The sequence below is a fragment of the Opisthocomus hoazin genome, unplaced genomic scaffold (assembly GCF_030867145.1).
Source record: "Opisthocomus hoazin isolate bOpiHoa1 unplaced genomic scaffold, bOpiHoa1.hap1 HAP1_SCAFFOLD_330, whole genome shotgun sequence".
NCBI lineage: Eukaryota > Metazoa > Chordata > Aves > Opisthocomiformes > Opisthocomidae > Opisthocomus > Opisthocomus hoazin.
In genome coordinates this window covers 18,356-32,360 of record NW_027449081.1, presented here as the reverse complement: position 1 = coordinate 32,360, position 14,005 = coordinate 18,356, and the positions used below count along the sequence as shown (strand labels likewise).

General features: G+C 49.8%; 1 protein-coding gene across 1 annotated transcript; it reads right to left on the bottom strand.

Moving 5' to 3' along the window:
• Positions 1 to 12,810: 12,810 nt before the first annotated feature.
• LOC142360429 (olfactory receptor 14J1-like) lies at positions 12,811 to 13,734 on the bottom strand. The gene has a single exon (XM_075412619.1). It carries the CDS (start codon positions 13,732 to 13,734, stop codon positions 12,811 to 12,813), a length of 924 nt encoding a protein of 307 aa, XP_075268734.1.
• Positions 13,735 to 14,005: the final 271 nt, after the last annotated feature.

Genomic DNA, 14,005 nt, shown 5'->3' with positions numbered 1-14,005 from the left:
CCGATTCCTACCAGGAGAAACTTTCTTTTGAGGCTCTAAGCGGTGTTTCATCCTCGCGTCTTCTTAGGGAGGCTGAGAGGTTTCGCAGATTTTTCCTACACTTGTCATTTCTCACCCACACATTCAGCTGTCCCCAAGAAGAGCCCTGAGCCATGTGTGAGGGGCAGGGTCTGCCTTCCCAGGGCCTGGGGCTCAGCCCTTGGCCTTTCTGCTTCATAAAGCAGGCCAAGGGTTTTCTCAGCATTGCAGCCACCTGCACAGTGCCTCTGCCTACCTGCAATCGTGGCCTCCAATTCTCTGCTCTAAGGAGTCCCTGGGGAGGCTTTGTCAGTAATGGACCGCAGTGGGGCCAATCAATGCTTCCAGGTACTTTCAGTTTTGCTTCTGCCTTCCTGAGCATTTTTTTTCATTTCCTCTCAGCATCTGAGGTTCATGGACTCAACACCAAATACCCCATGGGAGTCATTAAAATACAGAAAGTGCCAAGTTAACAAGCTCCTGTAAATTTCTTCAATTCTTCAAGACTAGCAGGAGCTTTTTCACAGTATAGATAAGGAGGAAGATGTTATACTGTGCCTAATAAAAATATTGTTTTTATTTTAAGGGATGTTTTTAAGTGCTCTTCAGTTTACAGAATTAGTGGTAGAAACATTGTTCAAGTGATATTGTTCCAGGGTGTCTTCTCAGGAGGGCTGGACAGGTAGGAGAAGCAGTCCCTTGACATCTGACACTCTATGGACAACTTTGCTCCTCACCTCCCCAACCTCAACATTTCTCTCATCGGCCACCTGGGACTTGTGTCACTGCTCTTTGCGTCAGGCTCCTTCACTCGTCTCTGCAACCGGATGTTACAGCTCCATTGCACCATCTCCCACCTTCTCTCCACAGAGAGCTGGCTGCACACACGAACAGCAGGAGTTTTCCTATTTGCAAGAAAACTAATTAAAACATAATCAAGTTCCATAAACAAAACACTCTCTGCAATGACATGGCAATTACAATCTACATCTAATGAGGTTGCCTTCCTATAAAACATAATCCTATGAAAAATATTGTAGCTAGGTAGAGGAAAAAAAATAGTCATAAACATAATTAGAGAGTTGGCAAAGGAGACAATGAGACTACTGAAAGGCAGGTAAACTTTTAACTCCCTGATGTCAAAACAGCAGCTCGGTAGGTGACAGGAATCTGAATGCACAAAGAGTAAAGGGAGGAGAAAACTGGAGAATAACGGAAAGGGCCTTTGTCTAGGCAGCCTGCATCTGAAAAAAATACTTTAGAAATAGTGAAGACAGGTGAAAATATATGAAAGTTTTGAGAAATTCAATACACCATTTCACAGGGAGAATAATGGTAATGAAGTGATAGGGGGAGATTGACATTTGTTTGGAATATCCCTTTCAAAGCTTCCTGGCATTGGTCGAGGGCTCTTGTGAGTGAGGACAAGGCAATGTAGCGCCTGTTGTTGAAAGAGCTCAGAAAGTCAACCCAGGGAACCCCAGGCTGTACAAGGTCACTTTGGCATTTCTGTGCACCTAAAAAAGAACATGTCCAAAAGCAGTCAGCATGGATTGATGATGGATCAATCATGACTCTCAAACCTGATTGCCATCATGATGAAGTATCAGCATTTGTGCATGAGTAAAGAACAGTGGATGCCATTTTTGACCCTTCTGACATGGTTTCCCTCAATGTTCTTTTTCCCAGGTTAGGCCATTACAGTCTGGATGGGTTGACAAAGAAATGGGTAAACAAACAGTTGGATGATCATCTGAGAGAGCAGTGGTGAAGGAGGCATGCCCTACCTGGAGTTCACTGGGATGTACTTGGACACTGTGGGGCAGCAGAGGGAATTATCCTTGACTCCTCATGGTTTTCTTCCCAAGCTCCACTTCACTCCTAACTCCTAACACCCAAGTGTCATAGGGAGGATGTGGAATGGGAGTGGCAGTCAGTTCATAACACTTTGTTTCTGAAATTCTCCATTGTGGCTCTTTCCCACTGGCCTCAGTTCTCCACAAACTGCTCCAGAGTGGATCCTTTCCACAGGGTACAGTCCTTCAGGAACAGGCTGTTCCAGCATGGGTCCCCCACAGGCCACAGGGCCTGCCAGAAAACCTGCACCTTCATGGGCTTCTCTCCATATGCAGTGGTTTCTGCCAGGATCCTGCTCCACCGAGGTCCTCCATGGGCTGCAGCTCTCACTATCCTAAGGGATAAAGGCCAGCCCAACATTGCTTCTCTTCTGGACCAGACCACCAGATGTCCTGGAGGATGGCTGTTTGCTGAGCCCATGGGAGTAAAGAAAACTCCATGCTTGTAACACAACACTGTATTGCTATTGCTCATCCATGTTTGCCCAGTGTCAAGGCCTTCTCTGTTTCTCACTCTGCTCCCTTGTAACAAATATGTAGGCAGATGGAAAAAAGTTGAGAGGGGACACAGCCAGGACAGCTGATCCAAACTACCCAGAGGGATATTCCATACCATATGACCTCATGCTCAGGAAGAAAAGCTTGGGACAGAGGAAGAAGGATGTGGAGGTTTTGATTGTTCAAGGATTCTGCTGCTCGGAGAGAGGCAGAGCATCTGTCTGCTTGTGGGACGTGGTGAAAGATGGTCTTTGTTTAACTTGGTGAGGCTTTTAAAATTTCTTCTCTTCACCTATTAAACTGTTCTTCTCTTGAGCTGAAACTTTTCACACTTTATTTTTTCCTGTTCTCTGTCCTGTCCCACTGGGGAAGAGGAGGGAAGAGTGAGAAGCTGTTGGGCTATTGGCCAGAGTCACCCCACCACAGCAAGGAATTTGTTGATAACTGGGAAAGAGTTTGGTGCGGGGCCGCCAAGATGCTCAGAGGCTCAAGCACTTGTCTGGCAGGAGAAATTGAGGGCAAGGGTCTTCTTTAGCCTGAAGAGTGGAAGAGCTCAAGAATCTCATGACAGGCTTTCTGTCCCTGTGCAAAGTCTCCATGAAGATGGAGCCAGTCTTGTTACCATGGTGCTTGGCAGGAGGATTACAGACAATAGTAAGATGTGGAACAAAGAAAGATTCAGGATAGAGAAAAGGAAAGTATTGCTGTCCACGAGGGCATCCAACATACAAACATTTCAGTAAGTCTTCCAGAGATGTAGTGCCATCTCTGTCCTTGGAAGCTTTCCAGTCACCACTGGATCAAGCCTTGAGCAATGTGGTCTGACTCCATAGCTGGCCCTAATGTGAATGCAAGGCCAGACCAGAGACCTCCTCCAGTCCCACGAAGGAGATGGGAAACCTAAATGATACTGGGGTTCCTTCCTCTCTTGCTCTTCCCTTAAGAACACTAGTGAAAGTTCTCAGGTGACCCACGACCATGTAAGTAAGTCAGATATTAGTACAGTCAGACCAGCTGCAGTTTTCTTGTCCTGCTCCAGGCGGTGTTGCCCAGATGCCAGGCTGCTTGACAAGTATTCCCAAAAGAGTCCAAATCAATTTCTTTACTTCCCCTTTCATTCCCTTTTCACTCTTCCTACCTCTCCAGTCCTCTTTAACCATTCTTATCCCCTCCTATGCAAAAAAATGCTGTCTTCTTTGCCATTTCCCAACTGAACCTGCATTTGATCATTTTGGACCCTCCGTTTACTGATGATTACAGCAGTGCTTTCCAGCTTGCTTAGAAACTCCATGAACACTAGTACTCTTTTCTTATCCCCAAAACTTATTTTACAGTAATGTTAGGAGCGCCATAACTCAGGAAGACCATTGGTACACATACTTTAAAAGCCAGATTGTTGCAGGTCCTGTCCATGGGACCTTGACACACCTGGTGATTTGGCCAACAGGAACCTGAATGTTTAGAAGAAACAGAACAAGCCCATGTAGCAGAATGGGGAAGGAACTGACTGGCAAAGGAGTGCCCTGAAGAGAAGGGCCTGGGCATCATGATAGCAGATGCCATAGCAGCCAGTGGGCCTCACATTTCAGAATGAAATTGGAGAAACTGAAGAAGGTCCAGATGAGGTCTGCCAAGATGAAACGAGGGGGCCTAAAGTATGAACTGTGAGGAGAGTCTGAGGGAATTATGCATCTCTGGCCTCCTGAAGGGGAGGCATGGGTTGCCGTGGTACGAGCCTACAGCCACCTGGAGAGTTGACTGAGCCAAGCTCTCCTCTATAGTGGCAAGTGATCGTCGGAATCATAGGAATCATAGAATCATAGGTTGGAAAAGACCTCTAAGATCATCAAGTCCAACCATCCGCCCAATACCACCATGCTTAGTAAATCATATCCCAAAGTGCCGTATCTACAGGTTTTTTGAACACCTCAAAACACAACGTGTAGATATGGCACTTTGGGATATGGTTTAGTAAGATATGACAGAAGCAACAGCCACAAAGTGCTTCTTGGGAGCTTTAGGCTGAGCTTTAAGCAAAATAAAATGGACTAGGAGGAGCATTGCTGTGATCTCTACCTTTGGATCTCTTCACATTTCATCTCCACAATGTCACAGTGAGACTGGAGGCTGCCCTAGAGACCCCCAACAGTCTCTTTCCCACCAGCCCTTCCATGAGCCTGTGCTTTCCTACACGTTCTGCCAGAAGAGATGAAGCTGGAGATGCGGGCCTCTACATTATAGGACAACTCAGGGTGGAGTGGAGCTCAGAAGGTCTCAACTCCAGTGCCCAGTTCAAAGAGAGGCCAGCTCTGAGGTCAGACCAGCTTACACAGTAAGTGTTAGCACCCACAGAGAGAGTTTACACATGAAGCACGCATCTAAGCCTCCAGTACAGAAATGGAGATGATGCATTTGACCAGCTCCCTGAACACAGCTATTGGTACATCAGGCCTCTTGAAATTCCTGGGAACATCCACCTTCTACAAGCTTCCTCAGATGTCTTCCCACAGTTGGGTTGCTTTAGGCTGGAACAGAATTGAAAGTAAGGCTCTAACTTGGGTACTCTCAACTTCATTGCTAAAAGACAGTGAAGTGGAAGGGGCTCTTGTGGATGGTTGAAGGCCTTCGAGAAAGGAGCTGAAGTTAAGAGTCTGGAACTAGCATGGCCTTTAGATCACTTCTCATGTGATGTCTTTCTTCTAAACTTTCAATCACTGGCACCCAGAAACCTCACCTGTTCCTCTCCTCCCAAAACCTCACCAAGTGGTGGGAAAAAAGGAATCAGAAAGGCCCTAGGCCTCTGTGAATCAGCTGGGGTCTGGCACTTGGAGGGCCACAGCGTCATTTGCTTGTATAAGTGATCAAGAATGAGCTGGGAAGCGAGTCCGCAAGCCCAAGTCAACGAAGTCCATGTGCAGGCAAAGCTGTGTCTATGGCTGTGTTTGGAGACCAGTACACATACAGCATAGATAAAGCTATGGCTGCAACTCCGGCTTGCACTAAGACAGTCTCCTGGGCCTATGGAACAGAGGAGTGGGTGGAATCCCCAGGTGAGGCTGCTCAGGGGCAAGAAGGCCTATGGATGTTCTCAGGGCCCTGACACTGCACCCATGGGACCCCACTTGCCAGTGCCCTCAATAGGACAAACTCTCATTGCCTGATGTCCAGGGTCTGATCTCTGCTACTCTCCTTCCCCACCTACCTGGGGATCTGAGACATCACAACTTCATGGTCACTATGGTCAAGGCTGACACTAGTCTTTACACCCCTGGCCAGCTCATCCTCTGTTGGGACTGATCGGTGCAGATGAATATCATGGCGGATGGCCTGTTGCGCAGCTGTGCTCAGAACTTTTGTACAAACACCACTAGAAACCACATGGACTGTTTTCTTCCTCCTGTCTCACTTGGCCGGTGAATACTTGGGAGACTGAGGAGTGCCCCATCAGAGCCAGGTACTGGGATTCACAGATTTTTTCAGGACATTTAAATAAGACATTGTTCACTCCTCAGCCTGGACCTGGCTGGGATGCAGTTAGTTCTCTTCACAGCAGGCCATATGGTGATCTGCTTTGGATTTGTAACTAAACTGATAACACACCAGTGTTTTGGACACTGCTGAGCAGTCCTCACAGAGCATGAAAGCCTCCTTTTCCTCACACTCTGCCTGCCCAGCAAGTAGACTGGAGGTACAGAAGACGTTAACAAGGGAACAGCTGGGACAGCTCACCCCAAATGACCAAAGGAATATGAAGGATTGTTGGGGCCTGGAGCACATTATGGACAGCAAAGTTTGCGAGAGATGGGTTTTTGAGAAATCCACCAGAGACCAACACTGAGCCCTGCGGGAGAGTGGGGTGACCATGCATCAAAGGTCCCTCCTCAAAATGGCACAGACCAGGGCCCTCTCTTCTGCATCTTTTCCATCAGCACCCTGCTCTGTTCCCCCACCCTGCACACTCACACAGCTCAGCTCTACACTGGCACTTTCCTCTCCCGGGCACTTCACAGCTCAGCCCAGTCTCTCCCCAGCTCTGCCCACCTCCCCTACCCTCTCCCAGCCCAGCAGAGCCGCCCAGTCTGTGCTGGGCCCATGGCAGTACACACTGGCGGGTGCTGCAGAGCTCGGGACAGTCAACCCACAGCCCCAGCCCCTCTGAAGGGCACAGCATGTCCTGGAGAGCAGAGAAGGGTGTTCAGAATCCCCATCAGCCCCACGGATTGTGTTGGCCTCAAGGGCATGAGGAAACAGAAGCTAGGCACTCTCTGGCTCTCCTAAATTCATATGGTGGGTGGTCCCCAACCCTGACTGAATTTGCCCTCTCCTCTGCTCCCACCAGCCCCACTTCCCAGGACAGCAGTAGAATCTTGGCCCTGGGGGTCCTCAGGCAGCTCCCACATCTCTCCAGGACCTCTTCCTGTGACTGCTGTGTTCCCAATGACGCCCATGGCACTGCAGAGTCCTCCTTCATGGGTATGCCAATTTAGTGCTTTACATTTCATGAACTTCACCTTTGACAGCGTTTCATCTTCTGAGTCTCCATCTATTCAACCAGGGCACGTGGTGAGTCCACATGCTCTTCTATCCTCACCCCTCCAAATTAAATTCCAGAGAGTTCAGTATATGCCATCAGTCCTGTCACAGAGGAGGAAACCTGAGGAGATAATGGAGAGCTCATGGACCATCTCCCCTGTCATTGGACAAGAAGAAGAGAGCTTTGGAATCCAGAACCCTTGGTCCAGTGTAAAACAAATGTAAAAGGATCTTAACCTCAAAACCATTGATAACCCAAAGAGAACAGACTCTTTAAAAGACCCATTCCTTGGATGTTTTCTTGGAAGCTACATTTAAGGAAGAGCCCAACCTTCAGGCACTGCACCCAAGAGATCCCAGTCTATTGAAGCACTGCTATCTGACAGGCCACACCTGACAGAGTGTTGTGCAAGAGTCAGATACAACAGGATCAAGCCCAAAGACAAGGAATATAAACCCAGAAAATTATCTATAAGCAGGATTGACAGAAGAGAAAACAGCAGACCTGTGGCCTGAAATGAACCCTGGGAAATGTTAGTGTTGGTGAAACAGGATCCATTGGGTGAGTTTCCTTAGAGCATCCTTGAGCTCCCGGTTCCTTATGCTGTAGATGAGGGTGTTCAATGCTTGAGGAATCATTGAGTAGAGAAGGGATACCACCACATCTAAGGATGGGGAGGACATGGAGGGGGGTTTCAGGCAAGCAAATGTGCCAGTGCTGGTAAACAGGGAGATCATGGCCAGGTGAGGGAAACACGTGGAAAAGGCTTTGTGCCGTCCCTGCTCAGAGGGGACACAAGCTCTGCTTCCCAGGAGGGTTCCCGTAGTGCAGGGGTCTGCAGATGGCAACATAGCTGTCATAGGTCATGATGGTGAGGAGAAAGTACTAAGCGGAGATCAACAAAACGATAAAAAAGACTTGTGCAGCACATCCCAAGTAGGAGATGGCCCTTCTGTCCCAGAGGGAGTTGGCCATGGCTTTGGGGAGAATGGTGGAGATGCAGCCAAGGTCAAGGAAGGAGAGGTTGAGTAGGAAGAAGTACACGGGGGTGTGGAGGTGATGGTCACAGGCTATGACAGTGATGATGAGGCTGTTGCTGAGGAGGGCAGCCAGGTAGATGGCCAGGAAGAGCCAGATGGTCAAGAGCTGCAGCTCCTGTGTGTCTGCCAATGCCAGGAGGAGGAACTGGGTGATGGAGCTGCTGTTGGACATTTGCTACCTCTGAGCACAGGGACCTGTTCTAGAGGAAAAAGACAGTGACAAAATTGGGTGAGACTTCTCAGAGCAAAGCCAGACAATTTCTAACAATATTGCTCCCCTCTCTTAATATTCCTCCCCTCCCATAACCCCCCGCCCCTGTTCCAGTTCATCTCCTTTCTCTGGTTCCTGCTGTCTTGAGTGTCTAATGATTAGCAGGACTGCGGGCTCCCAAGGAGTCAGCTCTTCCCTCCTGCAGTGGCTAGAGGGATGCTGGTTTGTGACAGCTCCAATATTCATAGAATCATAGAATCATAGAATGTTAGGGGTTGGCAGGGACCTCTGTGGGTCATCTAGTCCAACCCTCCCGCCGAAGCAGGGTCACCTACAGTAGACTGTGGAGGACCTTGTCCAGGGGGGTCTTGAATATCTCCATAGAATGAGACTCCATGGCCTCCCTGGGCAGCCTGGTCCAGTGTTCCGTCACCCTCAGAGTGAACAAGTTCTTCCTCATGTTCAGACGGAACTTCCTGTGCCTCAGTTTGTGCCCATTGCCCCTTGTCCTGTCACTGGGCACCACTAAAAACAGTCTGACCCCGTCCTGCTGTCACCCAAACTTAAAGATATTTACAGGCATTTACAAGGTCCCCTCGCAGCCTTCTCTTCTTCAGGCTGAACAAGCCCAGCTCCCTCAGCCTTTCCTCATAGGAGAGATGCTACAGTCCCCTCACCATCCTCGTAGCCATCCACTGGACTCTCTCCAGTAGCTTCTCATCTTTCTTGAAGTGGGGAGCCCAGAACTGAACAGAGTACTCCAGATGGGGCCTCACTAGGGCAGTGTAGAGGGGAAGGAGAACCTCCCTCAACCTGCTGGCCACACTCTGCTTAATGCACCCCAGGATCTCATTGGCCTTCTTGGCAGCCAGGGCACATTGCTGGCTCACGGTCAACCTATCGTCCACCAGGACACCCAGATCCCTCTCCACAGAGCTGCTCTCCAACAGGTCCACCCCGAGCCTGTACTGATGCATGGGGTTGCTCCTCCCCAGGTGCAGGACCCTGCACTTGCCCTTGTTGAAGTTCATTATGTTCCTCTCTGCCCAACTTCCCAGCCTGTCCAGGTCACGCTGAATGGCAGCACAGCCTTCTGGTGTATCTATCACTCCTCCCAGTTTGGTGTCATCAGCAAACTTGCTGAGGGTACGTTCTAACTCTTCATCCAGGTCGTTGATGAAGAAATTGAACAAGACTGGGCCCAGTACTGACCCCTGGGGGACACCACTAGTTATCAGCCTCCAACTAGACTCAGCGCCACTGATGAAAACCCTCTGAGTTCTGCCATTCAGCCAGCTCCACCAACAACTCATCCAGCCCATACTTCCTGAGCTTCCCTAGGAGGATATTATGGGAGACAGTGTCAAAAGCCTTGCTGAAGTGAAGGTAGACAACATCCACGGCTCTCCCTTCATCTACCCAGCCAGTCACACCATCGTAGAAAGCTACCAGATTGGTCAAGCATGATACCCTCTTGGTGAATCCATGCTGACTATTCCTGATAACCTTCTTTTCCTGCACTTGCTTGATGATGACCTCTAGAATGAGTTGCTCCATCATGTTTCCCAGGATGGAGGTGAGGCAGATTGGCCTGTAGTTCCTTGGGTCCTTCTTCTTGCCCTTTTTGAAGATTGGAGTGACATTGGCTTTTCTCCTGTCCTCGGGCCCCTCTCCTGTCCTCCAGGACCTCTCAAAGATGATGGAGAGTGGCTCAGCAATGACATCCGCCAGCTCCCTCAGCACTCGTGGGTGCATTCCATCGGGGCCCATGGATTTGTGGGCATCCAGATTGCTTAAGCAATCTCTCACGCAGTCCTCCTCAACCAAGGGAAGGTCATCCTCTCTGTAGGCTTCATCTCTTGCCTCCAGGGCCTGGGATTCCTGAGGGCCTGCCTTGGCACTGAAGACTGAAGCAAAGAAGGCATTCAGTAGCTCTGCCTTCTCTGCAACCTCTGTCACCAGGACACCTGAGTTCCTCCACCACTTGCATCAGAAAGTTATCATTATGCTCTGCAGGAACCTCCTGCGTTGCGCGTGCCTGGCTGTGTGGTCTTCCCAGCTGATGTCAGGGTGGTTGAAGTCCCCCAAGAGAACCAGGGCCTGTGACTGTGAGGCTGCCTGCAGCTGCTTGTAGAAGGCCTCATCAACTTCCTCCTCCTGGTCAGGTGGCCTGTAGTGCACACCCACAATAACGTTACCGATATGAGCCTGTCCCTTAATTCTAACGCATAAGCTCTCAACTCCTTCTTCATCTGTCCCCAGGCAAAGCTCAATACATTCCAGTTTCTCCCTCACATACAAAGCAACTCCACCACCTCTCCTTGTTGGCCTGTCTTCTCTAAAGAGTCCATAGCCATCCACGACAGCATGCCAGTCAGGCACGTCGTCCCAGCATTTTCCTGTGATGGCCACCAGGTCTTAGCTGTCAGCACGTATCCGTCCTGCTGTATAATGGCTTCCAGTTCCTCCTGTTTATTGCCCATGCTACGTGCGTTGGTTATGAGGAGCGGCTGAGGGAACTGAGGTTGTTTATTCTGGAGAAGAGGAAGCTGAGGGGAGACCTTATGGCTCTCCACAACTACCTGAAACGAGGTTGTAGTGAGGCTGATGTTCGTCTCTTCTCCCAAGTAACTTGCAATAGGATGAGAGGCAATGGACTTAAGTTACATCAGGGGAGGTTTAGATTGGATATTAGTCAAAAATTTCTTTACTGAAAGAGTGGTCAGGCAGTGGAACAGACTGCCCAGAGAAGTGGTGGAGTCCCCGTCCCTGGAGGTGTTCAAAAAATGTCTGGATGTGGCACTTTGTGATATGATTTAGTAGCCATGGTGGTGTTGAGTTGACAGTTGCACTTGATCTTAGAGGTCTTTTCCAGCCTTAATTATTCTGTGATACCCCTGAGTCCCATGGTGAAGAGCATGGTGATGCAGGCTGTCCCCTCTGTAGTCCACAGTGGTCCACAGTGGAGCAGATAATCATCTGCAGCCAGGGAGGACCTCACCCTGGAGCAGGAGGCTGTGACCCCGTGGAGAGCCTGTGCTGGAGCAGGCTTGTGGCAGGACCTGTGGCCTCATGGAAAGAAGAGCCCATGCCAGAGTGGATTTTCTGGCAGGACTTGTGACCCTATGGGGGGGCCCACGCTGGAGCAGCCTGTTTTTGAAGGACTGCACCCCATGGAAGGGACCCACACTGGAGCAGTTCGTGAAGAACTGCAGCCTGTGGGAAGGACCCACATTTCAGAAGTTCATGGAAGACTGTCTCCCATGAGAGGGTCCTCATGCTGGAGTAGGGAAGAGTGTGAGGAGTCCTCCCCCTGAGGAGGAAGGAGCGGCAGAGACAACATGTGCTGAACTGACTGCAACTCCACTCCCTGTTCCCCTGCACTGCTTGGGGGAAGGAAGTAGAGACCCTGGGAGTGAAGCTGAGCCCAGGTAGAAGGAAGGGGTGAGGGGAAGGTGCTTTTTAGATTGGTTCTTATTTCTCTTTACCTTACTCTGACTTGATTGGTAAGAAATGAAATAAATTTCACCAAGTAGAGTCTGTTTTGCCCATGACGGTAACTGCTGAGTGATCTGCCTGTCCTTATCTTGACCCATAAGGCCTTTTTTTACTTTTATCCCCCTGTCCAGCTGAGGAGAGGGATTGATAGTGTGGTTTGGTGGGCACCTGGTGCCCCTCCACATGCCCCCAGGAATAGCTGAAAGCATTTGTTCCCACTCAGGTTCTGTGCATGCTTGTGTCTCATATGCCAAGGCAAATAAAGACTTCTGACCTAGTCATTTGGTGTCCCTCCGTGGAGGGACAAACAACATCTCCAAACTTAGGTGAGAGTCCAGTGTTGGAAATGGTGGTTGTTATTGGCTGTTCGGTGATGATTGCTCTGGGACAGATTCGCCCAGGTGCTCAGCAAACACGGGCTGAGAACGTACCCTGTTCTGCTGGTCCTTCGTGCCTCTCCCAGGAAGCCCAGCTGTGATAGGACACAGCCATGTGCCTCCACCATGCACACTCACACACTTCATCTCTTCGCTGGTGTTTTCTCTCTGCTGCATTTTCTTGAGAAAAACATTAGAAGCAGACCTAAACCTTCAGGCACTGCCCTTAGGAGAACCCCTTTCCTGATGGAAATGCTGTTGTAAATATCAGCTCTGTCACAGAGGTGCCCATTGCTTGTTCCTGCCTCTGGCAAAGGACTGTCGTGCCGCAGGTCTATGACCAAGCTGCCAGTGCTCTCACGCCTCTCAGTAACACAAAGGCTTGGAAGGAAAGCGTGGCAGTTGAAAGAGACCACCTTGGGAAAGACCAAGTGCTGGTGCTCCCTGGCAGCATTTGCTGTGCTGGGACTCTTCTCCCCGCCACCTCTGCACGCAGGCACTGCCCCTGCAGCCCCAGAAAAGCTCTCAGACAAAAGGATCTTGGACAAATATTGACTGTGAGGTCCTGTATTTTGTTGTAAAACACAGAGCATGGCTCATCATTATGCAGTCTCTGGATGACACAAGACAGGTAGATACTAATTTAGGAATGGTATGCACAATGAAATTTCTTTATGGACAATATTGTTACAGTTTAGAAAAGCTGAAAACCAAACCAAATCAAAGAAAACCAACTACGTAAATGATATGCAGAAGAAGGTGGGCAGTTTTTTGCGTCTTAAAAGTATCCAACCATTAGTTTCCACACTGCATCCTTGAGCTCCTGGTTCCTCATGCTGTAGATGAGGGGGTTCATGACAGGAGGAACCACCGAGTACAGCACTGCCACCACCAGGTCCAGGGACGGGGAGGAGACGGAGGGAGTCTTCAGGTAGGCAAATGTACCGATACTCATAAACAGAGACACCACAGCCAGGTGAGGGAGGCATGTGGAAAAGGCTTTGCATCGTCCGTGCTGAGAGGGAATGCTCATCACGGCCTTGAAGATCTGCACATAGGATAGCACAATGAAAACAAAACACCCAAAAGATAAACAGGCACTAAGCACAAGGACCCCAAGTTCCCTGAGGTAGGATTCTGAGCAGGCAAGCTTGAGGAGCTGGGGGATTTCACAGAAGAATTGCTCCACAGAATTGCCTTGGCAGAGTGGTACTGAAAATGTACTGGCCGTGTGCAGCACAGCATCAAGAATCCCACTGCCCCAGGCAGCTGCTGCCATGTGGACACAAGCTCTGCTTCCCAGGAGGGTCCCGTAGTGCAGGGGTTTGCAGATGGCAATGTAGCGGTCATAGGCCATGACCGTAAGCAGATAAAACTCTGATGAAATGAAAAAGACAAATAGAAAGACTTGGGCAGCACACCCCCAGTAGGAGATGGCCCTGGTATTCCAGAGGGAATTGGTTATCGCATTGGGCAGAGTCGTGGAGGTGGAACCCAGGTCGATGAGGGAGAGGTTGAGGAGGAAGAAGTACATGGGGGTGTGGAGATGGTGGTCGCAGGCTATGGCAGTGATGATGAGTCCATTGCCCAGGACGGCAGCCAGGTAGATGACCAGTAAGAGCCAGAAGTGCAAGAGCTGCAGCTCCCGTGTGTCTGCGAATGCCAGGAGGAGGAACTGGGTGATGGAGCTGTCGTTGGTCATTTGCTTCCTCTATGCATGAGATCCTGTTTCTAGAGGAATAATCAGTGAAGAGTTAGGGCAGACTTCTCGGAGGAAAATCAAAGCTATTCTCCTAGAATCTCACCCTGCTTCCTACACACCCCATTCCTTTTCACAAAGCCCTTCCTTCAGCTCTGTGGCTGCAGCTCTGGTTGATGCTGGCAGAGTATACCAGGAGGAGCAGGATCTCTTCCCATGGGCTGCCAAGGAGCCAGCTCTGCTCTGCAGCGGTGGGTTCATGGGCATGGTGGCA